We start from the raw sequence: 27,961 nt of genomic DNA on the forward strand, positions 1-27,961 counted from the left end.
TACAGTTTTGTGACAGCCAATAAAAAAAACATTTGATCCTCACCACTGCTCAAGCTTTGGAATACAAGATGAAGCAAGATGTTACAAGAAACGCTGCCTACACCGTGGACTGTGAAGATTATGTGCATGTGGTAGAATTTAATCCCTTTGAGAGTGGAGAGTCGGGAAACCTGATCGCGTATGGCGGCAGTAATTACGTGGTTGTTGGCATGTGTATGTTTCAGGTTAGTCCCCAGTCTACACGGAGTGACAGGGAAGATATTTTATCAGTAATAATGTATACAGACCAAAGCTGAACTTGAAAGTGTGTTGCGCTTGAATACAAGAAGAATTATTTTTGGAGACCGACAGGGAATTCCCACTACTCATTATTGAGACGTGCGTGAGCACTCAGGTAGATGATGGGAGTGAAAACTATGAAGCTCCTCTTTCACCTAGTGATTGGTAGTGGTGTAACCTGATAAAACCCGGTATAACTGAGCACGCACACGCGCGTATACACTTTGTGTATCTGCACTAGATATTTAGATAACCGTACAGGATTGACATTCATAGCCCACAGTTCAGGGTAGTTCTCAGAAAACGGTTTTCAGACTCCCATGCTGTCCTTTTACATATCCAGAAATACGAGGGTACATGGTAGGCTTGCTGATTGCTACACATTTGTCAAAAAGTCATGAGTGTAGAAAGGGCCAGGAAATTAAGAGAGATTCTTGCTCTATCCCCAAAGAGAGTCTGAAATCAGTGCACTCTTAAAACAGCCTCACTTATAAAAGACCCTATAAGGATAAAAGTTTCCAATCTTACTCACTCTGGGTAATAAAGAAGTCTGGTTGGGCTTGAGTGAAAGCACTGATTTAGGCAAGCACATTTTTGTGGAGAAAATGAAACAAAGGTACCTTAATCCTTTGGTAACCAACTTCATTTAGCAAGTATTTATTGAGTGCTGTTTGTCTGCCAGACTCTATGTTCAGAAACATTGTTTAATAGATTGGACCAACTCAGACAAGCGACAGTTAATAAAGATGACCTAGAAGTCTCAAGACAGTAGACTTGGAACCCGGAAGGGAGAGTTGTGACTCAGATTTTAGTCACCTGAATATTAACCCTAAATCAACACAACAGGGAGCTGAACAGAGCTCATTCAGCACTCAGAACATAATATGAGCCACAAGTATAAGCTAGATGTCATGATAACATAAAAGTAGGGCCAGTGAGGTGGGTAAGGACACTTCTTACCAAGCTCATGACCCGAGATCAATCCCTGAAGCCCACGTGGTTGGAAATAGAGACCCAGCTCCTGAGAGTTGTCCCCTGGCTTTGGCATGTGCACTATAGCACGTGCACACATGCACACACACAATGCAAGTAATTACAATGGCAGAACGAATTTTAAACGAATACTTTAACTAGAATACTTCATATATAATCAATGTAAAGGTTATCCTATACTTTGTCTTATGTCGATAGATGTCTTTGAGATCCTTGTATGTGTTCATATACATATACACACCGGCTGCATTTCAAGTGCTCTAGGCTCTATATGGCTAGCACCTATCTTATCAGACATCAGTTCTCTGTAAGTTGATAAAAATGTTTTTTATCTTTATTTCTCAGCATTGTATTCTGATTAAAAGGAGTTGGCGTGTTCGAAACAAATTTCAGAGCTATATTGACTGGTTACCGCCATTTGTTTGCAGTAACAGATGCTAATTCTGCCCTGAATGTGTTCACCTAACAGAGCTTGCTCTAGCAAGGTTTGCCATCACCAAATACAGCTTAATTTGCACAGTTCCAGAGACAGAACTGGGGCATTGGATATAATTTACATGGAAACACTGCGGCTTACATTGAGAACACTAATGCCCTATCTACTATCAAATATGCTTCTCCCAAAGCAGCGACTTTTCCGATTGGAAGTGTTCAGAGAGGTTCTTTTTTTTTCAGATGTTGAGTTAAAATGAAAGCACTAAATAAGAGAATTGTACTAGATACACCAGCCTTGGTTAACTGACATTCTGTATGAGTCTGTAGTGGGTGTGGTGGAAAGGCACTTCAAATCCTTAAAGAGCTCTTCCACCAACTTGGCTGTTCCTCAACCTCAAATTGCTGGAACCTTCTATAATAATTTCTATTACAGCAAGTTTTCCAAAGTCTCTTAATTTCCTGCCTATACAATACGGCCTACACCCCAAACAGAACCAAAAATAGCATTCATCTCCGTCTATACCACACACACTGCCCTTTTCGTGGCTGGCTCACTAACAGGCGGTACTGCCAGAGGCAGGGCAAGTCTTCCTGTGAACACATAAAGCTTCGTCTGTGCAGTCCCTGTGACTTCATTATTCCTGAGACCACTCAGTAGTTCCGTATCTAATCTGGGTAGCCAATACAGGCCCTGCCTTTCATCACTCTTGTTACAGTAGCAAAATAACGTGTGCTTTTACATAAAAATTCCTCCGTAGGTTTGTCAAGTATGGAAAAAGGTCTCTGTCTGTGAAGTCAGCTATGATTAGGCTCTTAAACTTAATTTTAAGCTGCCTAGCGGTGCCTGCCTGGGCATATTTGCAGCGGGTTAGCTGTAATATATACAAGATATGAAGTAATAAAATTTGGCAGTGCTTTTTTTTTTTCAATTCACTACTTTGATTAATGGAAAATCTTTGTTACATTAACGTGGACTTTAATGTTACGTTCAAATAGTATTTGAATTTTATCAAGACTTGGGCAGCATGCCTGCAAAATGATTTTGCTGGGATCTCAAAAACTGTCTTGGAAAAATCAATACATCTACTGGGATTCAACAAAAGTATTGATGAGAGTATACTGTGAACCATGTAAAATAATAAGTAAACTAGGTCCCTGTGGACCCAATACCTAGGCTGAGGCTTAGGAGTTTAACAGCTATTTCGGGAGACCCCTGAGTATCTTCCCTCATTGCCTTGGTTGGAAATTTGTTTGTCTGGTTCCCTGTTCTTACAGCCTTATCACTGTGCACCAGTATTCTGAATCAGTATACCTTTATATCACTTTTATGATCTCTAGTGCACTGCTTCTCAACCTGTGGGTTGTGACCCAGTTAGGGGTAGAATGGCCCTTTCACAGAAGTCACCTAAGACCACTGGAAACCACAAATATTTACAATTCCTAACAGTAGGAAAATTACAGTTATGAAGTAGTGAGGGATCAGTACAACACGATGGACGGACTGTGTTAAAGTTGCAGCATTAGGAAGGTTGAGAACACTGCTCTGATAGGACAGGTAAATTATACTATCTCACACTGTATAATACTGTCTAAAAGTTAACACTGATTTGGAGGTACGCATTGCCATTCAAAGGGTCTTCCACATACTAAAACCATGTGCTCAGTTAACCTTTCTACCAGTTGGAAATTGATGAATTACTCATTTACCTAGAAGACTGATTTTGAAGCCATTTCATAGTTTTAATTGCTATGCAGGGTATTTGCTGTTGAAAATAAAATGTCACCTAGGTGAAGGATACCATGCCTAATACTTTGCTTTACCTATCCTTTGTTTTTAGATGAGGCTTAACAGCTTTTCTGTTGGTTCATTTATATTTCTTTCCCCTCTCCCCGAGGATACTGGGGCTCAAACTAGGACCTTGTGCATGTTAGACGAATTTTCTAAAGCTACATATTAAGTCCACAGAACTCTTTTTAATTCCATAAACTACTATAATCTCAATATCTAATTTTCTTTCGCACTCTTCAAAAGCGTGTGCAGGCCTTGTGATAAATTATAGATTGACATGAAGCTGAGAGTGTTTTATTGTCTCTTTATTAAAACATTTCCTGTATCCATTTAGGAGGAAGGAACAGACACTGAAGGAATTCAGTACAAAACACTACGAACATTTCACCATGGAGTCCGAGTCGATGGCATTGCCTGGAGCCCAGAGACCAAGCTTGATTCGCTGCCTCCCGTAATCAAGTAAGTTTAAACATTTCAGGGCAGTGGTATTGTCCTTCCTGTTAAGTGACCCTGTGCCTTACCTGCCTATTGTCCATAGCCTTAGAGGACAGGACATGTTGGTGTTTGCCATTATTTAATATGGCCTCGTGTCTTTGTGGTTTAGATTATGACTGGCTGATGTTTTGACCATATGTTTGGTCCAAACCACAAATCTCTTTTCCTGAGTTCCATCAGAATTGTTCCAGGTCATCAAAGACTGTGCTTCCTAATTAAAGGACTTTTAAGAAGATAGCAGAGTGGGTAGAGATACTTGCCACCAAGCCTTACTTCCTAGGATCACTTTCAGAACCCATGTGATGGAAGGAAAGCGAACTCTGGCAAGTCCTTCTCTGACTCCACAAACCCATCCTGTGTACACAGCTCACAAAGTAAATGTGGGAACAATACAGTGCTACTTTGTTAAAATAAATGCTTGTTTGAACAGTAGTATAGCCTTCCCATCCCAGATGTAAGCCAAGGTCATAGTCTCATGTTTAGCATAACATTCGTGTCTATTATTCAGTGGGCTTCAGTTTTGATGAAAGCATTTAAAAAAAAATGGTTTTGAGAAAAATCTTGTAGAGAAGCTGAGTTCAGTTCTCAGGATCCATGTCAGGGGGCCTCACAACCCACAACCAGTAACTCCTCTCCAGGGGGATCTGATGCCTCTGGCTTACATACACATCTACACAAACCAAATTTTGACAAGTGTGTGTGTGGGTGTGTGTGGGTGTGTGTGTGCACGAGTGCGTGCATGCATGTCTGTGTGCATGAGTACATTCATGCAGTAGCTGGCGGACAAGCTGGGATGTCATCTGTGATGCAAGGGTCCCTCCCTTACACCTCCCAGCACTGGGTGACAGCACATGCTGCCGTCTGGCACAGACGCATGCGTTCTAGAGATTGAGTTCAGCTCTTGCAAAACAAGCGCTGCTTACCAATGGAGCAACAACCCCAGCTCCTCGTGTGGTTCATAATATACAGCCTTGCTCTGTCCCCCAGGAGCGCGTCATGTTCCTGCCCAGTCAATCTCTAACCCTACCCCTGCCCCAGCAGCTGTAGTTAGAGTTCTGTGGGCAGAGCCACATTCTGCCTACTGTGACTTCATCAGTGCAGTCACACAGAATGAGATTTCCAACAGGCGTGAGGGTCTGAGCTCGGCTCATCCGTATCGTACTGTGTTCTTTTTGCTTGCTTATCCAGTTTTCTGTGATGAATGCCTGGACAGTGTTCACATTTTAGCTATTATGACTATAGTTTCACATGCACACCTTTATAGAGCTTTAGTGGATGTGTAATTTTATTTCTCTTAGGAGCATAAGTCTGGGTCACAGATGTTGATATTAAGGAAGTACAGGGAGCTGGGGAAATGGTGGCTCAGTGGCTGAGTACATACTGCTCTGACAGATGGCCGGGGTTTGGTTCCTTGCACCCACTTGATGGGTCACAACCACCTTTAACTCAAATTCCTGGGATCCCGTACCCCTTTGCATGTAGGCAAAACACACACAAAATAAAAACTTAAAAAAGAAAAGAAAGTGCCGGACTTGGGGGTTAGGTATGGCTCCGTGGTAACAGCCGGCCTGATGTGCATGGACCCTGTGTGCAGAGCGTGGGAGGGGCCAGGGTCTGCAGCTTTTCTACCATTCTATTCCCGAGAGTTTTCTGATTTCATTAAAATATGATATTTCCCTTCCAACTAATAATTTTCAACACTTTGATGATTTGTTTTCTCTATAAGATGTATTTGCCTACAAGGTTGTGAAAATGTTCTATTTTTTCTAGATTTTTACAGCCTTTTTTCCCCTCCAGAGGGTTAATGTAGCCCACACTGGCCTTGATCTCTCAGCGATCAGCCAGGTTTGTCTCCGATATATAGAGAGCATCTCTTGTCAGCACACAGCTGGCGTGTGTTTTGTTTGCCCTTATAGTAAAAGGAAATATTCTCAGTATCTGTACCCAGACAACAGCAAGTAGTAGAAAATCTCATCCCCAGATTGTTTAACTGGGCTGCGAGAGGCCTCCCTGACCTGGTCACTGCCTCAGACCCTGGGCTGTGAGGCCTCCCTGACCTGGTCACTGCCTCAGACCCTGGGCTGCGAGAGGCCTCCCTGACCTGGTCACGGCCTCAGGCCCTGGGCTGCGAGAGGCCTCCCTGACCTGGTCACTGCCTCAGACCCTGGGCTGCGAGAGGCCTCCCTGACCTGGTCACTGCCTCAGACCCTGGCTGCGAGAAGCCTCCCTGACCTGGTCACTGCCTCAGACCCTGGGCTGAGAGGCCTCCCTGACCTGGTCACTGCCTCAGACCCTGAACTGCGAGAGGCCTCCCTGACCTGGTCACTGCCTCAGACCCTGGGCTGCGAGAGGCCTCCCTGACTTGGTCACTGCCTCAGACCCTGGGCTGCGAGAGGCCTCCCTGGCCTGGTCACTGCCTCAGACCCTGGGCTGCGAGAGGCCTCCCTGGCCTGGTCACTGCCTCAGACCCACACTCACCTCATTCTTCACTACGTGTTTCTCCATATTTCATTGAGTTTACTGCAGTTTATCATTTTTGAGAGATTTTGTTTATTTGTTGTTTTTTAGTAAGCTGACTCAAATCAGTTTTGAAACTTATATAATTTAAAGAATATTCTAGAGCAAGCTGATAGCATAAATTTATTGTTTTAAATAAAATATAAATGTTATTATAAAGATAATATACTCTAAATATGTAAAGTTTAGAAGGATTGGGAATATAAAAGTAGAAGCCTATCTTTATATCCGAACTCTTCATTGCTCACAGGCGCGTTCAGCCCCATCCTGAGGGCTGTGTAGGACCCAGTATAGCTGTAAAGCTGGCCCAACACAAATTCATAAACTTAAATAAAACGTAATGAATCAGGGGACCGAGGGGCGGGGGGACAGGACCAGGAACTTTGTAGATAACAGCATTGTGTTCCTCTATCACATACATAAGTGTGTGTATGCTGTTACTGTCTGTAGCATGTTTGTCTTCAGTTTTACAGTGACATGGGGTTTCTAATGTTTTATGCTCTGAGTACAGACAGTTGAGCTGACACTGTCAGATGTTACATCTGCTTGGAATGACTTAGCCAGTGAAACACAGTGATTACCAGTGCTGCTTTGACCTACCTTCCATTGCACACCGTGGGCATTCGGTGTTATTTGTGGTGGGGGAAGTAGCTGTACTCGTTTGGTTATTGTCACTCATGTCCTCAGACATGCCCAGGGATGTGTTTCAGTGACATTCTAACAAGCTGACAGTAAGATTGCATCAACATGAATACATTACCTTTCGGTTTGCAAATGGCCTGCAGGGTTGCAGCCTGACACCCTACTTAAAATTTGATCGAGTCTCTTTCCTTCTTTTAACTAGACTTTGTAAGTCTCACTTTTCAGAGATCCCTCACTTAAATTCATTCGGCCCCAGCACTTTTTTTTTTTTTTTTTTTTTTTTGGTTCTTTTTTCGAGCTGGGACCGAACCCAGGGCCTTGCGCTTCCTAGGCAAGCGCCTACCACTGAGCTAAATCCCCAACCCTCGTCCCAGCACTTTTTGGCAGCACCTATATTTGTGGGCAACTATTTTTAAAAATATATACCACTAATACTAATATCCAAACCTGAATCTTCAGGAAAAGTCTTCAAGAAACACTGAGAGTTGTCACAACAGCCATCAAATCAGATGCACCAGTTTCTCAAGAACAATGTCAAGTGTCGCACTTGTTTCCTGATTCCCTTTACTTCCATAATAAAAAAAGAAAAAAAAAAAAAAAAAAAAAAAAAAAAAAAAAAAAAAAAAAAAAAAAAAAAAAAAAAAAAAAAAAAAAAAAAAAAAAAAAAAAAAAAAAAAAAAAAAAAAAAAAAAAAAAAAAAAAAAAAAAAAAAAAAAAAAAAAAAAAAAAAAAAAAAAAAAAAAAAAAAAAAAAAAAAAAAAAAAAAAAAAAAAAAAAAAAAAAAAAAAAAAAAAAAAAAAAAAAAAAAAAAAAAAAAAAAAAAAAAAAAAAAAAAAAAAAAAAAAAAAAAAAAAAAAAAAAAAAAAAAAAAAAAAAAAAAAAAAAAAAAAAAAAAAAAAAAAAAAAAAAAAAAAAAAAAAAAAAAAAAAAAAAAAAAAAAAAAAAAAAAAAAAAAAAAAAAAAAAAAAAAAAAAAAAAAAAAAAAAAAAAAAAAAAAAAAAAAAAAAAAAAAAAAAAAAAAAAAAAAAAAAAAAAAAAAAAAAAAAAAAAAAAAAAAAAAAAAAAAAAAAAAAAAAAAAAAAAAAAAAAAAAAAAAAAAAAAAAAAAAAAAAAAAAAAAAAAAAAAAAAAAAAAAAAAAAAAAAAAAAAAAAAAAAAAAAAAAAAAAAAAAAAAAAAAAAAAAAAAAAAAAAAAAGATATTGTGTTACTTAGATGTGTCCATGTTTTTTATGAGGGGTGACAGACTTGGACTAGTTTGGTGGCTTTAAGACTGCAAGCAGGCACTTCATACGTGGGATTATCGTGTGAAGACTTCTTGCTTATCTGTGGCAGCAAATATGACACAGGCTCTGTTTAGTCGTCAGCTTTTATATATATTAATGTGTGTATATATAAATATATATAATGTCTGCCTCAAGTCACTTCTTCATCTAGTATAGTTAAAAGAAGCCAAGAGGTTGGATACCCTGAGATAGATAGATAGATAGATAGATAGATAGATTGATAGATAGATAGATAGATAGATAGATAGATAGATAGATAGATAGATAAATAAATAGATAAATAAATAGATAAATAGATAGATATGATTATAGTCATATTCATGCTCTATTATTTGCCTTATTTTTAAGAATATTCTGAAATAAATAGAAATTTCTTTTTGTAACTACATAGTGGGTTGTGTGTGTGGCTGAGGTACAACTTAGACTCTCTCGTTGTCAGTTTTACACTTAAAAAGTCTGGTGGGTAATGCAGTCGGGGTGGGGAGAGGTGTTTGTCTACCCTCTTCCTAACTTACTGTGCTTTGCTCTAAGCTTGATTCTCTTTCTTAGTAGTAAAGCTCAGATTGCCCATGTTATTTCAGTCTCTGAGGTATTCTGGTCTTCTTAAAGGACAGTTTGTAAACCCTAAGGTAGCAAAGATTCAGAGAAAGGTAGAGAATGCCATCTTAGTATGAAATTCTGTTTATGGTTGAAGACACAAACCCAAAATGTCCTGACACTTTCTGTGTTCCATTGCATTTGCCGCCTGCTTCCTTCAATGGCTGTGATAGTTTTAGTATAAACTGCAGTAACCCCGCACCTGCACCTGCCATCACCAACCCCAGAAGCGTCACTATGAGTTAGGACAAGGTTCGATGACTTAGAAGCAAGGTGGCATGGGGAGGACGCTAATCTACAAAGGCTAAACATAGTCTGATTCTTTTTTTCCTTTAGATTTTGTACTTCAGCCGCTGATATGAAGATTAGATTATTTACTTCAGATCTTCAAGATAAAAATGAATATAAGGTATATTGACAAGTATAATGAATGCATCTTTATGTTAAAATATGTTCATTTTCTTTGCTTATGAATTTTATTTACAATGGTTTAAAATGACACTTTTATGACCATTGGATTAGTCAAGACTTCTTTAGAGGAAAAGAACAATAGAATGAATATATTTTGTAACAGTGGATTTATTATACGACTGACACAGTGGGAGCTGGGTCATCCAGCAGTGGCCGTGTGCACACTGAAGAGGCTGGAAACACTGTACTGTTCTGTCTGAGGCTTCACACCTCAGCCATCCAGTCGGTGTTGAAGGCCTGGAAGATTCTGAGTAAGATCACATGGGCACTCTGATGTCAGCAAAGAACAGGGACAACGGCAACAGCAGGCTGGGCACAATCTTCAGCCAGATGTGAAGGCAGGCTGGCGAGCAACGAGGTCTTCCTGGGACCACTTATATCTGGGGCCAGCCACTCCGGGTGAGGGTCTTCCCACTTCAGTCAAGAGGCTGTGCCTTAGTTTAAGTAGGTGACTCCTGTTCACCATCTCTTCCAAGACTACAGTTTAGGACCCATTACACACCCTAGTAGCTAGGCCGTTAGAAGAAGGCAGTTAGAAACTATGATATGACTGAGAGAAGCTAGGAACGGCAGGTAAGAGGAGTTTACAGGTGAGAATAGGAGAAAGGAAGTGAACTGTAGCAGCCTAGGCTGGGTAAGAGAAAGGTGATGGGCAGAGTATGAGCATTCTATATGCAGCGGTCAGTGCAAACATGAACAGTACTGCCCTGTCTAGGTTCTCACAACAGTCAGAGAGGGAAGCAAGCCAGGCAGTGCTGCTGCACACCTCTACTCCCTGCACTCGGGGTGTTGGGGGGAGGCAGGGCAGAGGCTAGTTAAAGGCCAGCCTGGTCTACAGAGTGAGTTCTGGGACAAGACAGGGCTATACAGAGAAACCCTGGCTTGGAAAACCAAAAAGAATAAAAAAGTGAAGCATGTGAACCTAAAACCTTGTGAAGGGTAGATCGGTGAGCTTCACTGCAGTTACGTACAGCGTGTGCATACTCCTTGAGGGACTTTTCCAGGAGACTTAGAAAACTAAATGCAGACCCTCCTAAGACAATAGATTGACTCTGTATTACACTCAGTCCTCCACACGGCAGGCAGGGAGCAGAACTCTTCGTAACTGGTGAAGTCAGGTATGCCTCTATCTGCCTCAGAAGGCTGAGAGCACTGGGTGAGCTAATTCATATAAAACTTATATACATTGTAACATATATGCACACACGCAGGCGGGCACGCATGTTTTCTGTTAACAGTAAGTAGCACTCACGTTGAATTGAAATTGTATCCATTTTTGTATAAGAAGAATATTTACCATCACAAGTTCCCATTAGTGCCATCAGTGGCTGGAGGGGACTTTGTGTTGATTGCCACGATGGGGTTTTGGTGTTTGCTCTCTCCGATGCTATCATTGACACTGAACAAGTGATTACAAATGTTAGAGGTGAGCTTCATACTGTCCATATTGCTAGGTGGTTGTGAGTTTGCAAAGACAGAAACATGAAAAGCTTAGAAAGACTCTGTCTCAGGAGCCCCAAAGTGTTTGCAGCTTCACTTGTTATGAGTTTTAAGTGGTGAATGAGAAAGGCAGTGTGATACGAGGACAGAGGCATCTAAAGAAAATAATGTGTTTCATAAGAAGTGCACACCGGAAAAGGAAGGCTGAACTAGTAGCAGAGTGTCGAATGATTGACTTCTCTCCAAGACAGCCTTCCTAGGAAAGTGCCTACATAAATCATGCTTTTAAAATGGCAGATTTATTAAAATATTATAGAAAAGAGTGTAAAGATTAGAGAGGGATCTTATAGACTGGCCATGCTTCCTTACTGATCTCTTTCTCGTGCAGGTTTTGGAGGGCCACTCGGATTTCATTAATGATTTGGTGTTCCATCCCAGAGAAGGCCAGGAAATCGCGAGTGTGAGTGACGACCATACCTGCAGGTGTGTTACTTGTGTTACAGCCACGTTTTTTGTTTTGTCGTTTTGTAATAAACATTTTAAAAATGAAGACATTGTAACTTCTGTATAGACTATAAAATATTGGAAATGAAGTCTGCTTCATTTAAGTTGTAGAAATGTTCCACACTTGAGTTCCACAACCAATAAGGTCTCCATCCAATTACTGGACACTCCCTTGCTTCTTCACATGTACTTCATGCCCTCCTCTTTTAGAGCTGAATATTTATTAGCATATATATATATATATATATATATATATATATATACATACATACATACATACATACATACCAGTGAATCAAAGTGAATCAAAGTCTCCAATATTGGACAAGCTCAGTAGGTTGATACAAGGCCGCCGTCACATTGTGAATTTATTTCTTATATCACAAAGGCTAAGTTAATGTTTACTAATAAAGTAGCAAAATAAAAAGTACTAATACTGCCTGAGAGAGACACTTTGGTATCTTGACAAGTTATAAAGTCTATAACGTTCTCAGTGGAGCCCGTGGTGCCCTGTGGTCCTTTTCCCAGTTTAGGACAGACAGGAGAAGGAGAGCATTTCGATGATGCTCAAAGCTGTAGAACATGAAGACTAAAGGAAGAGCAGTGGTCTGGGTAAGAAGGAGCCGAGTAGCCTGGGGTCAGTAGAAGTGCCAGTTGCTGCATTTGCTTTAACAGTCTGTGAACCAAAGTTACTGGACACAGCTTGAGTTCATGTTCATAATGCTCACTAAAACCGTGCACCTATACAGCTACTAAACCCTTAGAGCCTCACGTTGACAGTGAATCCGATAGCTGTTCCTTACGTCTTTGTCCTTGTATAATTGACTTGTCTGTTTCTTTGCTTTGTTTTTCAAGACAGGGTTTCTGTTTAGCCCTGGCTATCCTGGAACTTGCTCTGTAGACCAGGCTGGCCTGGAACTCTGAGATCTGCCTGCCTCTGCCTCCTGAGTGCTGGGATTAAAGACGTGTGCCACCATAATTGAAGTGTGCTCATAATTGAAGATATAGTGACAGTTAAAGGCTATTACATCTGTGTACTACCTGCTAAAATTTTCATGTGAGGGACATAAAAGGTTTCTAGGCATAAGAGCCTAGGGCCGTGAGGATTTATTAACCCATTTGAGTAGAGGCCTAAATACTAAACTGACTATTTAAAGTAATAATAATTTTTGGTGATTCAGTTCTATACGATATGATTTTTCTAGTCAAAAGTATTTAGAATAATAATACCTGAAAGGGGAAGAAATACATGTCCAAGGAGGAAGCTGTGGTCAGCACTGCAGCCCAGGAGCACAGCGTCTCTGACTGCCGTCAGAAGGGCTTTTTGTCTTTTTTTGTTTGGTTTAGCTTGGTTATATTTGCTTCTTTAATTTAACTTTTTTCAATTAAAAATTTTAATATACGATCTATTCTGACTAGGGTTTTTCTCTTCACCCAGCTCCTCAGAGATCCTTCCCACCCACTCAAGTTAACACCCTTTCTTGCTCTCTCATTAGAAAACAAACAGACATTAACAATAGTAATAAAACAAGATAACAATCCTGAGAAGACCAATCAGAGAAAAATAACAGAAAGAAAAAATAAAATGCAGCACCAAAGAAAAAACAAAAAAATGTATATAAACAGACATACACATTAGTACATACAGGATGAATCCCATAAACACAAAACCAGAAATCTAACTGTAGAAACAAAAGACCTGTATAATAATGTAATATATTTGTTTATTATATAATTTATATTTGTCTATACTTTATTACATATTTAATATATTGTATAATATATAGGCATATAATTACATATTGTGATTTATAAGTACGTAATAAATATATTTATTTAATATTTTCATTTGTAACATATATATAAATATGTAATGCTCTAACAAAACATGATGAGGCCAACAAAAAAAAAAAAGTCCAAAAACACCATTGAGTTTGTGCTAGCATCTGCTGCTGGGCCTGGGGCCTGCCTTTAAGTGTGATTTGTATGCCTAGTGAGACTCCTGGATAAAGTTATTCCCGTGTGAGCAGTTTTCAGCTGGAGAGAACTCTTGGGTTAGGGAAGGGGGTTGTGTTCATCTCCCTTCTTAGTTCTGAGGCTCCATCTGACTTAGACTCACACAGGCCTTGTGCGTGCTTCCCAGCCCCTGTGCTCACATAGGTGTCAGTCCTGTTGTGTCTAGAAGGCTCGTTTCCTTGGCGTCTTCCATCCCTGTGCAGTCTGTCTGCCTCTTACCCACAGGCGTCCCTGAGCCTGACGGAAGGGAGCGGAGGGAGACATCCATTTAGGATGTACATCCAAGCTCTCACTCTCATACTACCTAGCTGTGGGTCTGTATTCTTCCCATCTGCTGCGGGAGCAAGCTTTTCTGACGACTGACCAAGGCACTCATCTTTAAGTATAGCAGAATGCCATTAGTCATTTTATGCCTCTATTCCTTTGGCCAACAGTAGTATTTGATTTCCCCTAGGTACAGGGACTGTCTTGTCTCCTGTTTTAGGCTCCCTGAGCAGTGTCAGGTGTAGGTCCCATCTTTTGGAGTGGTCCTTAAATCCACTCCAAATCAGTGGCTGGCTGCTCACAGGACTTCTGTTACACTGTTGCGTCAGTGTGTCTTGAAGGCTGAGCACTGTTGTAGATTGAAAGGTTTATTGTCAAATCGGTGTTTGCCTTTCTCCTCTGACAGTTCACAAAGTTCCTTACAGTACCATGAGTATTAGTCAGGAAGGGCGACAACCAGCTTGACTTATCCATGGCCAGTGAGTTACATAAACATCAACAACAAAGCCTTACCATCAGCTTTTAGAAACTGCCAAGGACCACCCTCAGCATGGAGAGGGGCTCTGAGAGAAGGGGTGTCTAGGAGTGGTGAAGAGAACAACATGAAGTCAAACCGTGGATCTAAGCTGACGACCTGTGTCCCTCTTGATCCAGCTTTTCCAGTCTGCTTTTCTCTGTTCTGCTTTCTCTCTGGACATTTCTCTGTCTTTATTCGCTATTCTAGGAGAGCTCTGTCCATGTCCTGCTTGCTTGAGAGAGAGAGGAGTGGGGGGAGGGAGAGAGAGAATATGTTTGTGTCTCTCCATGTATTTGTTCTCCAAGCAGTTCTCTTTTTATCTGAAAAAATTCTCTGGATAGCTCATCTGCAGAACGCAGGTTCAGTCTTTTATTTTACATATCAATCCAGTCATTTACTCCAGGTTTCCTTTAGATTTTTATAAATCAGCATCCAGTGACCCCAGCCCTTCGATTCTTAGGAGACAGCAAGCTTCCTTTTTTTTTTAACATTGCAAAAGAATTCAGACATCTGTCTGCCTTGGTTAAGCACAGATGATAAACTAGTTGGGTGGAACCATGCCCTGAAATTATTACTTCTGTCACACCTGGGTTTAATTCTTAGGCTGACCTTGAACTCATGAATCTGCCTTTATATCTTTCTGACAAGCTAGTTCATAGTGTAGCTGCCTTTGTCCCTTTAGATTCATGAACCCCTCAAAATTCATATTGCATCCTTATATTTTGCATAGTTGAGAAATTATATATATCTTGAACTTGTGTATTTACAGCTCTTTTCCATATCCTTAAGGGCTGTCCTGAAGGTCCCACCCAGTGTTTACCATTTTGCTGAGACATTAGCCACACCTTCGACTCCTGAACTGATGCTGTTGATAATTCTCTTGGAGTCATTAATGTTAATAGAGAGGGTATTTCTCGGAGGAACATGAAAATATCTACATTATTATAAAAACAAGCCTTACACCCACAGCAGGCATCAATACTCATGGAGGCTCACACCAGGGCCCTGTGCCAGGAGCAGGAACCATGTCACCCTGTCCCCACCAAGAAACTTGGTGATATCCTGGATTATTTGGGGGTTCTTTCGGCCTGTTTGGCCAACAGCTGAATGAGATGTAGCCCATTCTTGGCCCTGGAGGTGCCATGAGGAGACGACAGATGTCTAGACCTACCTTTGTCTCCTCCACTGTTGGGTGAGTCTAAAACAGTGCTTCAGTGCCACAAGGGAGGAGGCGATGCCTTAGCCGCACACGTGCTGTTTAGCCAAGGGGCCTCTCCCATCCCTCTTGAGGGGCATGCTGACCTCCTTTTCTACAGCTAGAGGGGGTTGTTTTGTTTTAGGGGGTACGTTTTTATGTTCTATTTTTGTTCACTAGTTAAATTCTCCCAAAATTATGAGAAATGACAAGTTTTTAGTAGAAACCTTTCCGCTTTATTACCACCATATTATGGAAGAAAAGAGATTCTTAAAAAATAAAACAAACTTGAATCCAAAGTTCTTTAAATAGACTGAACTTTACAAAACTTATGCCGAAAAATGAAAACCCAGGTGTGGTGGCACATGCCATTTTGGTCAGTTGGGAGACTGAGTTTGAAACCTCTAAGAGCTGACTGAATACCAGGCTGGCCAAAACAGCATACCAAGACTCTTTCTCAACAAAGAAAGAAGCAGTTCCTGAGTGCCCCATGTTGCCTGCCATTGCTAGACCTCTGCAGCCATTGCTCTAAGAGCAAAGCCATTTCTTCAGCCACATGCTTAACTGTTTTTCATTGTTTTATTTTAAATAATTTTAAGTTTTTTCCTTATGTGTAATCGTATGTCCACATACGTGTGGATACCCATGGAGGGCAGGAGAGGGCATCAGATCCCGTGAAGCTCAAGTTACAGGTGATTGTGAGCAGCCCAACCTGAGTGCTAGGAACAAAACTAGTCCTGTGCAGGAACAGCCAGTGCTCTAACTGGGGAACCATCTCTCCAGCCTTTTCAGTGATTAATGGCTTGAGCTTATGATTTTATAAGTTCGTCAATTCAGAGCACCCTATTCCTAGTCATTCTATAAGAACAAGTCAGATCAAGTATTTATTGAACATGTTAGTGTAGCCAGCACTTAGTACTTTAGGGGAAACAAAAGAAGTAAACTCGGTGTTCACTGTAATCACGAAAGCTGGCAGGAGGCAATCCTCCGCACCCCCACTCTTAAAAATACTGGATAAAAGTTACAATGAAGGAAAAATGACTTCTGCAAACCAGGAGAGTCTTAGTTTAAACCAGTGCGTATGAGACATATAATATACCATGCACATTCTCTATAAAACATAAGATATTGTAGCTCTTATGTTCTGGCTAGGAATGGGAGAAGGACAGGATACAACTTTTTTCTTAAAGAGATAACACTTATTCTAAGTTTTATATTATTTTTAGCATCGTGCATGTGGGGTGGGGTGGTTGTCCATGTAAGGGCAGTACCTGCAGAGTCCGGGAGATGCTACCAGAGTGTGAGCCACCTGATAAGGGTGCCGAGACCTGAGTTCAGATCCTCTGCAGGAGGGCCTCTCCCTCAGGCCTTCTCTAGCCCATCTTTGTTGTTCTTGTTTGCTTTTAGCTTTGTTTTCACCAGTGTGACCAAATAGCTGGCTAAGTATACTAACTCATGACCTAAGCTAGTCACCAAGCCAGTAATATAGTCTCAAAAGAACGTTCCAAGAAAAGACAAATGTCTCACTTGTTCTGTGGATCATATGCCAGCAAGTTCTTGCCAGTCTGCTGTTTACATACATTCGAAAGTCTCAGGATCTGCCATTAAGATGGAGTTTCTCTCCTGCTCTGGTTGGAACCAGAAAATATGTGAAATATTTTTTAAATAGCCCTTGACGGAAGTCGCAAAGTGGAAACTGAGATCTTTCAGAAGATAGGCCAATGCAACATTTCTTTAAGAATAATCAGCATTGAAGACTACGTACACCATGCCTAAATAACCCCAAGCATAGAAGGAAGTCAGAATAATGTATTATTCATTATTGTGTTATAGTTTCATAGTTCAGGAAATACACTACAAACCGGATCACATTTGCATACGTTTATTAATTCAGTGAGTAAATGAATGCTAATGAGCGAGAAAATAGATGCATAGGTAATTCTTGATTTTAATTCTTCTTGCTCTGTGATTAGAAAGCCATTTCTTTCATCATTGATATTGCTAGTATTTTAAAGTTATTACTATTGCTTGCTAAGTAGACTTCAGTAAAGAAGATTATACTAGTTCCAATGTTAACGTCAGAGTATATTTGAAAATCTGACGCATGTTGACATACTGTTTGCAAACTTCTTGCTTCAAATTATCATTCCATTTAATTGTCTCTACTTTTAAGACTCAACATTTTCTACAGTCTAAGCTATAGAAATAACTGTAGACCACTGGCAATATGTGTCTTCAAATCTGATGAGTTTAATTCCTAGCTTTGGGCTTTGTATTAGAGAGCCCCACCTCTGAACTTTTCCCTGCGATGCCGATACCATCTCATATGTTAACACTAATCCCTTTCGACCTGCTTTCCTTTCCTAGTATGTCCTCGGTAAAGAATATACCACTGCTTTCTTTAATTAGCTAACATAAGAAGGGAATCCTCGTTTTGCCATCACAACCAAGTCAGTGAACACCATCGTCATCTCTAGGGCGTTATAAACGCGCCCTCTCATCCCAACAACGCCAGCTCCTTCTGGTCCTCCTACTTCGTTAATCAGTGCGCCAGTCCATGTGACCCGGTTGTGTCCTTTGGAAGTACTGTGCTTTGTGTTTCGGTTTACCCATTAGAGAGTGCCAAATGGATACAGATGCCTCGCTTAATGTCATCCATTCCTTCTTTTGTCTGTTATTCAAAAACATTTGCTAGCAGCAGTCCTTCTGACAGACGGTGAGCTGCCAACTGAAACAGACAATAAACAAGAAAAAGAACAGTGTATTGCGCAGGAAATTCCCGCTTGAGTTCTCGAACAGAGTGTCCGCCACGATTGTCAATTGAAATAACCCTTGAAAACATCTATGCGGTCCCTTATGCCAGCACACACTCTGTGGGACCTTGTAATTAGTTAATCATGTAACAGTTACATTCTAGTGCTACTATATGGTAAGGAAGTTAAGACTCTGCTGCACAGCACTCGGCCAAAATGATTTCAGCAAGACCCTATGAAATTAAAATGAGTAAATCTATAAATTTAGGTGAAGATAACTTTGCTTCCTCCACAGTACAGCTAAATCCAAATTTTGTTTTCTCAGTAAGAGTTTCTGTCGTGGTGATAGGTCACCGTGGCCAAAAGCAACTTGAGGAAAAGGCTTATAACTCTTGGGTCATTCTCCATCATCAGGACAGTCAGGGTAGGAACTCAAGTGGGGAACAAAAGCAGAAGCCATGGCGGAGTGCTGTTTCCTGCCTTGCTCTCCATGGCTAGCTCAGCATGCTTGCTTATGCAACCCAACAGGTGAGCCCATCCTCATCAATCATGAATGAAAAAATAATGTAGACTTGCCGGTAGTCAGTCTGGATGGAGACGTGTCCTCAGGTGAGGCCTCTCTTCCCAGATAATGTAGTTTGTGTCGAATTAACCACCAACCAGCCTGGATAACTAAGTTTTAATTTTGTGTAAATACATCTCTGCACAGATCAAGGAAATAACTCAAATGCAAAAGGGTGGATAGTAGTTATTTAAGAACACTGTCTCAGGCCTGGAGAGATGGCTCCCTGGTTCAGAGTGCATAGTGCCCTGTAGAGGACCATCCTTGGAGAGAACAGACTTGTTTCTTAGCTCAAAACCGCCTATAACTCTTGTGCCAGAGAAATCTGGTACCCCTGGCTCTGCAGGCATCTGCACATACATGCGCAGTTCCACATAGAAAGGCATACTCAATTTGGGGGAAAAAATCCTAGAAATGAAATTTATCTTACAAAATAGGGTCATCTGGAAAATGTAGCTTTGACATTCAGTCAAGTGGTTATTTTTATTAGAATATAAAAGTTTCACCTTTTTGCAGTGGTAATTTAAAAAAATATGTGTGGGAGAAAAAAAAAAGATATAGTACAGCCGATTTGGAAAACACTGACAAATGTCTGTCTTGCCAAAGGGAAATACTGCTCCACCATTCCCATGCCTGGGTGTGTTCTGAGCAGAGAGTAGAGATGTGTGGGAGCAGTTGTGCACTGCGGAGGGGGTGCTGTGTGGCCGTGTGTGCTTACTAAGGTCAGACATGTACAAGAAGGTCACAATGGCATTAGTGCTAAAATCTCGAGAAATCTGCATATCTGTTGTGGTGGACTCTACTGAGAGTTCTGGAGTGAGTGGAGAGACTAGAACATCACACAGTTTTGTTAGACATTTTCACACAACCCGAAGGTGAAGAAAAGAAGTCCGTGCTATGTGGCTTCATTTTGTGCTGCTAACATGTAAGCTACCTCATTAGAAGTCACGGTAGTGACGCCTTCACCTTTCATCAGAGTAAGGTCACAGCTAGAACAGAGCTGAGGCTGGCGTAAGTGCCCTAGCTCTGGCTCCTGTTCCTGAGAGCACTCTGTGCTTCTGTACTAAGACTCATGCACCATTCGTATGTATGTATGTATGTATGTATGTATGTATGTATGTATGTGTATATATGTGTGTATGTATGGTGTGTATGTATGTGTGTGCGTGTGTATGTATGTATGTGTGCGTGTGTATGTATGTATGTGTGTGTGTGTATGTATGTATGTATGTATATATGCTCTACTTCAAAAGTGGAAAGGAAGTGGAGCTTCCTCAGATGGCCTTAAAGATAGAAAATACATTGAACTGCACAAAAGGATTTCAGAGGGCTTAATTGTGGAATCTATCAAAAAGGGAAATAAGACATAACAACTTAAATTGTAACATCTGCAGCTAATTTAGTTAGGATAACTTATTTTAGCCCAATTTGTTGTATTTTGCATACTTAGTGCTGAGATTATGTAACAGTTGGGAATTGTTGAATCAGTGTATAATTAATTACAAAGCCTAAAGCATCGTATCCTAGTCCTCTGAGGTATGATCCACGTGACCCTCCTCATGCTTGAGCTGACTCTCTCTCTTTTCTAAAGGATCATTAGGTTCTGATCAGGATAAAATACTGCTTAAGTTAGAGTAAAATGTTGTTCATTAGACCACAGTATACTTAGTTAACTGACCTGTTTCCATAACTCTCTCTCCATCTTTTCACCTCTTTGCCTTCTGGATTTGAAAGGGGGGAAAGAACCATGAAAATATTATGGTGTATTTGTTTAATTTACATAATAGCCAACAAATACCAAATTCATTTTAAAATCAAAAGAATGGCTATTTTAGTCCTCCCTCCATGAGAGCCATTGGACTGAGAAGACAGACTTCGACTCTTCCAATAGTGATAAGGCATGTGTATGCTGGCCCCATACTCCAGCATGGAAACTGCTTCAGTTAACCGTGACTGTCTCCTTCACATAGGGAAACGTGTCTTTTGATACAATGATTGTGATACTTAATCAAGTAGATGATGCTCAGACATGTCTGCTACTCCATATGTAACATGCTATGTCAAATTTGACAACCTATACATTTTGGGGAAAAAACTTTGCCTACTTTAACTTTTAAAACTTCTTTGCAGTCCTAAAGAAATGAAGAATGATAAATTATAAAACCTAAAGGAAAAAGGAGAAATCCTTGTGAATGTTTTTGAGTATGGTTAGGAGATCGCTGAGGATGGAGCCCAGAGCCTCCTGTAGGCTAAACACACAGGCCCCTGAGCTGCACCCTCAGCTTTGAGTGTGCTCACTGGAGGACCAGACTGCTGGAGGCACTCTGTTACCCATCAGTCCTGGACGTCTCCTTCCTGCCATGCTGTCTCTGCTCAGCACAATGTAACAGTGGCTGTGGGAATCGCGAGCTAGTCAGAAAGCATAGTTCCCAGGGAGAGTACGTTCACATCCCAGTGCCATGCGCGTGGCTTCTGAGATTAAAGGCATTGAGATGAAGAGCCCTGTCTGTGAGGAAGTGGAAGCTTGTAGATAGATAGCCAGTAAAGAACAGGGGCTTGCCGCTTCAGCCTGTCTTTAACCTGGCAACTGTTAAGCATAGCCAGCTTGTGGGAGAAAACATGGGACAAGTCACCCAGATGAGAAACTGTGAGATAGGACATACCCAAAAGCAGAAGGAATAAGCATTGTGGGAAATGGTATCCTACTAAATTCCTCTCACCTCACATTTACTTAGTGAGCGAGCGAGAGAGAAGTTGAAATGACTTAAGTAGGCTTGCAACCTAATTAATGGCCTAGAAACAATGATTTTGCTTACATTGAATATATTAATAATTAGGTATAGAATGTTACTCTGTTAGATTAATAAGAAAATATATGACTTTGTTCCCATAATTAAGCATGGTAAAACTTAAATTCTGTATGCTATTTTCCAGCGGCACGATTTTTTTCTCAAAGATGTTTGTCAAATACAAATGTATGTAATAATTAATATGTAGTTAATGGCTTTAAGTACATTTGTCAGTTTCCTCTATTTTACTGGTAGTGATGTATCAAAGGTATTTAACATCACATTCTTGTTACTAGGATTTGGAGCTTGGAAGGAAAGCAGACAGCTCATTTTCTTCTTCATTCTCCTGGAATGAGTGTATGCTGGCATCCTGAGGAAACTTTCAAGGTTATGATCTATAACTTAATTTTCCTTTACCAAGCTTAAAAGACACGCAGGTATCATACTCATACCCATAAAGAAAAGGACCAATGACCTTCTACCTCAGACATAAATTAGTACAATTGCATTTGCGTTTTTATAGAAATAAGTACTTTAATAGTTTCTCTAAAATTGTTAGCATTTTTGCAATCATCATTCATATAGACAGAATGTGCTTTTCCCGGCCTTTGGCAGATTACAGCCAAAAATTTCATAATCTAGTTAGCAGTATGCAGTTAAAAAAAGTTAAATTTATGCTTATGCTTATATATAAACAAGAAGTATCAGTGTCATAAGGCACGTGTCCTATATTAGTGGCACTCAAATTAAAGTTTTTAAAACTCTAATGAGTTTTAAATAGCACTCAGCCGTAATTCATGGCAAAAACAGGAGCCATTCAACAAGGTGTCTCATATGCCGGTATGTTTTCATATGTTTTCATAGACTTTGAATGCCGTGCTCATCTCAGAGTCAATCCTGCAGCATTTCCTACAGCCATACTCCCTCCTCCCTTTGACAACTGAGTTCCGTACACTTCTAATATCCTGGGTTTTTATTTCTCATTCTGCCCTCAGTTCTGCAGGAAAGATAGAGTTCATTGATTCTATTTAGCAAATATACAGTGTCAAGGCTTTTTCCCATGACAATTATATTATGGTAACTTATCTTTAAATTTAAGCTATCTGTTATCCATCTTTAATTCTAAATGTTTGGATATAGTTTCCTTTTTGTTGTTTTAGCTTCTTAAAATTAGAATACAAATTAATGGGTTCCACTATTGGTATACATATTTTGTTCTTATTGGTTCCTGTATCCCACTGCCCTTCCACTGTCTTCCTACCTTCTTGGTGGCCCCCTTCCTGTCCTCTAGGACCTCCATCGTTCCTCCATGTCACATGTGTCCTTTTGCACTCTGATAATACAGTGCCTTCTCTTCTTCATTTCTCATGGTCCCTTTTTTAGTTTCCGGGACGTGTGTGTGTGTGTGTGTGTGTGTGTGTGTGTGTGTGTGTTTGTTCATAGATGTGTCTGGTGATTACGGCTACACTGTTCAGAATGACTAACAAATAGTCTAGATGTCCATCAGTAGGTAAAGGAAACATTTTACATGTGTGCACACAATTGCATTTCAGTATTTAGCCATAAGAAAAAATTAAGTCATAACATTCGCAGGGCAGTATTCTGGCGTTTCTGATTCTTGCGTTTTTCGGGTGCAGATCCTAACTTTTATATTGGTGTATATATACAGGAGGCTTAGGTCAACAGGGTCACCTCTATTTTACCTTTACTTGTACTTCACAATTATAATCTAATCCCACAATTTCAGCTAGTCCCTATGCTCTCAAACTACCACCAATGCATTAGAGAATATTTTCTCCTTCATTCTTACATGGAGACATTTTTCACATTGTTGATTGCCTATTTCTTGAAACTAGTCCTGATGAATACCTATATGTGTGTATGTATACATATGTGTGTGTATGTGTGTGTGTACATGTGTGTATACATATGTGTGTATACATATGTGTGTGTGTTTTTCTTTGTACATTCTGTTTGTGATTTGTTTTCCCTCTTGTAAATAATTACAAAGCAAACTCCAAACCATTCAGTACCTTAAATACTAGAAGTGAGATTTCTGACGCCACTCCCACTTTTTCGACTTCGTCACTGCTACCTCACACTTCTAGATGTCTGCACCTTTAAATCAGCAAAATTAGACGAACCTTCTCAGAAAGAAGGAACCTTACACAGTAGATAAAGATATTCTTTGGATATTAGGGATTAATGCTGTATCCAGCAGAGTTGGAGAAATCTTGTCCATTATAAATCATATTGTATGACATGCTTTCATAAGTCTAAGAAACAACTTTCATACTGTAATTTTTTTTAAATTGGCATTTACTTTATAAATTTTTGAATTTGGTTACATATTTCACATATTGATAACAATTTATTAAACATTTAAAATTATGGGAAACTTTTTTTTAATTATTGGAATCTTATAAAAAGGAAATAGAGAGGAACTAATAATAGCTACTCTCTCCTAATTTAAGAGTTCGGTATTTACTAGGTGCTTGTCCAAGTCTGTGGGTACCTCTGACTCACTGCTTCATTTCCTATGCGTCTGCCTCTGTGTGTGATATGTGTGTGTGTGATATATGTCTTTATGACATGAAATCTCTGCTTCTTCCTCAAACTTGGCTAACGAGACACATGCGGGCTTTTCTTCTTCCGTCCTGTATTACAGCTAATGGTCGCAGAGAAGAACGGAACAATCCGGTTTTATGATCTAATGGCCCAGCAGGCAATTTTATCTCTTCAGTCAGAGCAGACACCATTAATGTCAGCACACTGGTGCTTGAAAAACACCTTCAAAGTTGGTGCTGTGGCAGGAAATGATTGGATTATCTGGGATATCACTCGGTCCAGGTAGTTATGTAGTATGTCTGTCTGTTCTGTTACATAAATATGTTGTTAAATGACCCATTTAGCCATTCTTGTAGACCTAGGCCTCCATGTGCAATGAGAACAAGTGTCTCCTGTAGAAAAAGAAGAGATGCTGTCCCTGGAGAGCTCAGAGTGGCTCTAAGCCGTGTCCGTTGCTCGCTATTTCCAATTGAGCCTTGCTTGGAATTTTGTTACAGCTTAAATTTATTGGGCTCCAAAAAGAAAACACCTTAAAAACCTTCATTGAAGTTCATCTACTTGAATCTAACACATATTTTGTACAACATAAACTCTTATTTTTTAGTTATCCTCAAGAGACAAGACCTGTTCACATGGATCGCGCACACTCGTTTAGGTAATGTGCGGTTTCTGCTGCGGTTGTGTGAATCCTTGATTTAGTGTATTCCACAGCCAGGATGACTTCCCAGCCCTCCTCTTTACATAGGACTGTGGGGGGTTGGTTTTCCTCTTTTGTCTCTCTGCTGCTTTATAAGGGTTATTTTCTTTTCCCTACTAAGTAGTTGCTTTGTCTTTTGCTTTAGGTAAGCAGGAAATTTATTTTTCAACCACTTAGGAAATGTTTGTAATTCACAGAAACCATGTAGCCAGTCTACCAGTCTACCTCAAGGTCAGGATGGCTTGTGCTGCCTGCATCCTCCCCTGTGGTGCTCCGTACAAGTGCGCATAGACCTATGTGTGCACACCAACATCACTGCATTTGACACAGTCATGCCATGCCGACTAATATGTCTTGAACATATGTTATGTTTTGGTTTTTTATTTGCATTAACATATTTTGGTTTTTGTCATTTTATTCCATTGTATTGTCATTAAGCAGCCTTAAATGACAGGAAAAGCAAAAAAAGCTAAGAACAGTGAGACATTTGTAATTTGCTGGTTTTTTGTTTTATTTTTAAATCATGTCTGAAATATCTCTAGTAAAATTACCAGGACTTCGTTATTATTAAGAATGAAATATATTCAGTATAGTATTAAAATCCCATAGATTGGGACTACAGAGATGGCTCAGTGGTTAAAGGCCCTGGTTGTTCTTCTAGATGACCCAGGTTCAATTTCCAGCACTTGCATGGCAGCTCATGCCTGTCTGTAACTCCAGTTTCAGGGCTTCTAACCCCCTCACACAGACACACATGCAGGCCAAACACCAATGAATATAAAATAATTTATATATTTATATATTTCCATAGATTATTATGAAATAATCCAAAGTTCAGAGATATGATCAAATAATATTTTTGAAACCAGTGAATTATGTATGGTTTGTGAGGACTGCAGAGGAGGCCTTCTCATCTCAGCATGGGTGAGCAGCTCTTCTGTCCTTAAAGCCTCAGCTTCAGTGCTGGGGAGAGCATTTATTACGCAGGTCTGAAGACCTGACTTCAAAGCTCCTACCTACCCCAGCCCTGGGGAGTGCAGACAGGTGGACCCTGGGAGCTCACTGGCCTGCCAACCTAAGGAATGGTGAGGCTGTGGCTCACTGAGTGACCAGAGGACAAAAAGGAGCCCTCCGTGTTTGTCAGAAGCTATGGCGTCCTCACGCCAATTATGTCTCAGCCTAGAACTGACCGCTGGCAGAACCCAGCTGAGATTCAGTTGGTACAGAGATCAGATGGGCTGTTAAACAGTTAATAATGTCTGAGACCAGGGAACTCACTATCAAAGAATGCTGGCCGTCTGTCATGTTACATGCAGATGCCTGTGTCTCCATGTAGAGACCATGTTACATGCAGAAGCCTCGTGTCTCCATGTAGAGACCATGTTAACCTTGCATGATTTTAGCACATACTTCAGGACCTAGAGTGAGCATTCAGCAAATATACAGAATGAGAAAGGATTCATGGCTAAATAAACCGGAGGTTGCATAGAAAGTCCCACTAACAAATTCCAGATGATGGAGTTACTGGCTTTGCACAGGAAGAAACAGCCTGGTTTAGAACCTTATTGTCTGTGGGACAGCACTTACTGTTATGCTTGCTTCTCTCTTAGGTGGTCTGCCATTAGTGAAAACCTGTTTGCAACCACTGGATATCCTGGCAAAATGTCCAGTCAGTTTCAGATTCATCATTTAGGGCACTCTCAGGTAATTCAAAAATGATTTGTGGCATTTCTGGGTACTTGGTTCTCAAACTGGGTTTTCTTACTTTTCTATCCATAGCTCCCAATTTTATAGTTACTAACTAAAATTACTTATGTCTGCTATCAACTGAAAGGGTTGTTTTTTTTTTCTTTTAATGTTTTGATCACCAGTAGCAATAGATTTATTTTCTTCAAAATTAATGTAAAAATCATTTTATCTGTTCCATCTACATTTTATCTTTCCTTTAACTATATTAATTTTGCTTCCTTAGTTTGTATAGACTGCAAAATTTTTTTATTCTGGACCATACCCATTATTTATAGGTAGCTTGGGTTTTCATTCAAGTCAGGTGCAAATAGATAATGTATATTTCATAATTATTATGCTTCTGCTACAAACATAGTTTTCAATACATTCCTACTTGTTATTTTAGATTTTTATTTTTGTGTATGAGTGTTTGTCTGCATGTATGTATGTGCACCACATGCATGTCTGGTGCTTGCAGAGGTCAGAAGAGGTTATGGATCCCTAGAACTGAAGTTAGGGATGTTGTGAACAGCTGTGTCGGGCCTAGGTTTTAAACCCGGGGTCCTCTGAAAGTGCTCTCACCACTGAGCTATCTCCAGACCCAGTTCTTGTTCGTAATCACAGTTTAGGGACGGCAAGGAGCCCTGCGCTGTGATTGCTCTTCTGTACATACATCTCACAGAGGAGCACCTCCACTGTCTGTCTGAGCTCCGCCCCCCTCTGCTACACTGTACGTTATCTCCTCAGTGACTGCCTCTCAGGATACTGACCTAATGAGTAACGTCGCTTACTATACGCAGTAGGTGACTGTTTCATCCACACTCACCAGCACTTGTTACTTACTAACTGTGAAATACATTTCTTTAAGACAATTACATAGTAGTTCAGTAGTTTTCCGTTTGTTTGTTTGTTTGTTGTTTGTTTGAGTTAAGACTTCACTGTGCTTCTTCAATGCATGTTTTCCAGCCCATCCTCATTGGCTCTGTACCTGTCGGATCTGGTCTTTCCTGGCACAGAACACTCCCGCTGTGTGCAGTTGGAGGAGACCATAAGCTCTTGTTCTGGGTGACAGAAATATGATTTCCCTCTGTATTTTTAATCCTGCGCTTTGTATTTTTAGTATATATTTTGGAAAAAATACTTATTTTTATATCAAACATACTGTAAGTCTAGAAATGCCTCAGTTGTCTTTTCTGATAAATAAAATGATAAAGGCTTCTTGAAAATTATGTTCCTGTTGTGTTGGTGTACTTTTTGAGCTACATTTTGGGTTTAATCTACCTCCCTCCTAATCCTTGCTCCACCCTAATCCCTTCCAACCGCCCAACACTAGGTAGGAGAGAAAGAAGGTTAGAGAGAAGGGGCGTACATCTCTGTAGGCTGCTTCCTGCTGATTAGGGGCCTCAGTTCCTTGGAGCAAGTCCAGT

At 40.2% G+C, this 27,961-nt stretch overlaps 1 protein-coding gene and 1 non-coding gene across 2 annotated transcripts; one reads left to right on the top strand and one right to left on the bottom strand.

Moving 5' to 3' along the window:
* Nup37 (nucleoporin 37) lies at positions 1-27,763 on the top strand. Its single transcript, XM_032910872.1, has 9 exons — positions 1-224; positions 3,831-3,955; positions 9,367-9,439; positions 11,330-11,424; positions 21,838-21,928; positions 24,210-24,391; positions 24,714-24,764; positions 26,417-26,510; positions 27,501-27,763. Exons 1-9 carry the CDS (start codon positions 69-71, stop codon positions 27,612-27,614), a joined length of 981 nt encoding a protein of 326 aa, XP_032766763.1. The 5' UTR covers positions 1-68; the 3' UTR covers positions 27,615-27,763.
* On the bottom strand, positions 15,441-15,561 carry LOC116890612. The gene has a single exon (XR_004386763.1). It is a non-coding gene; the product is annotated as a U6atac minor spliceosomal RNA (small nuclear RNA).
* Positions 27,764-27,961: the final 198 nt, after the last annotated feature.

Source organism: Rattus rattus, chromosome 1, assembly GCF_011064425.1.
Source record: "Rattus rattus isolate New Zealand chromosome 1, Rrattus_CSIRO_v1, whole genome shotgun sequence".
Classification (NCBI taxonomy): Eukaryota; Metazoa; Chordata; class Mammalia; order Rodentia; family Muridae; genus Rattus; species Rattus rattus.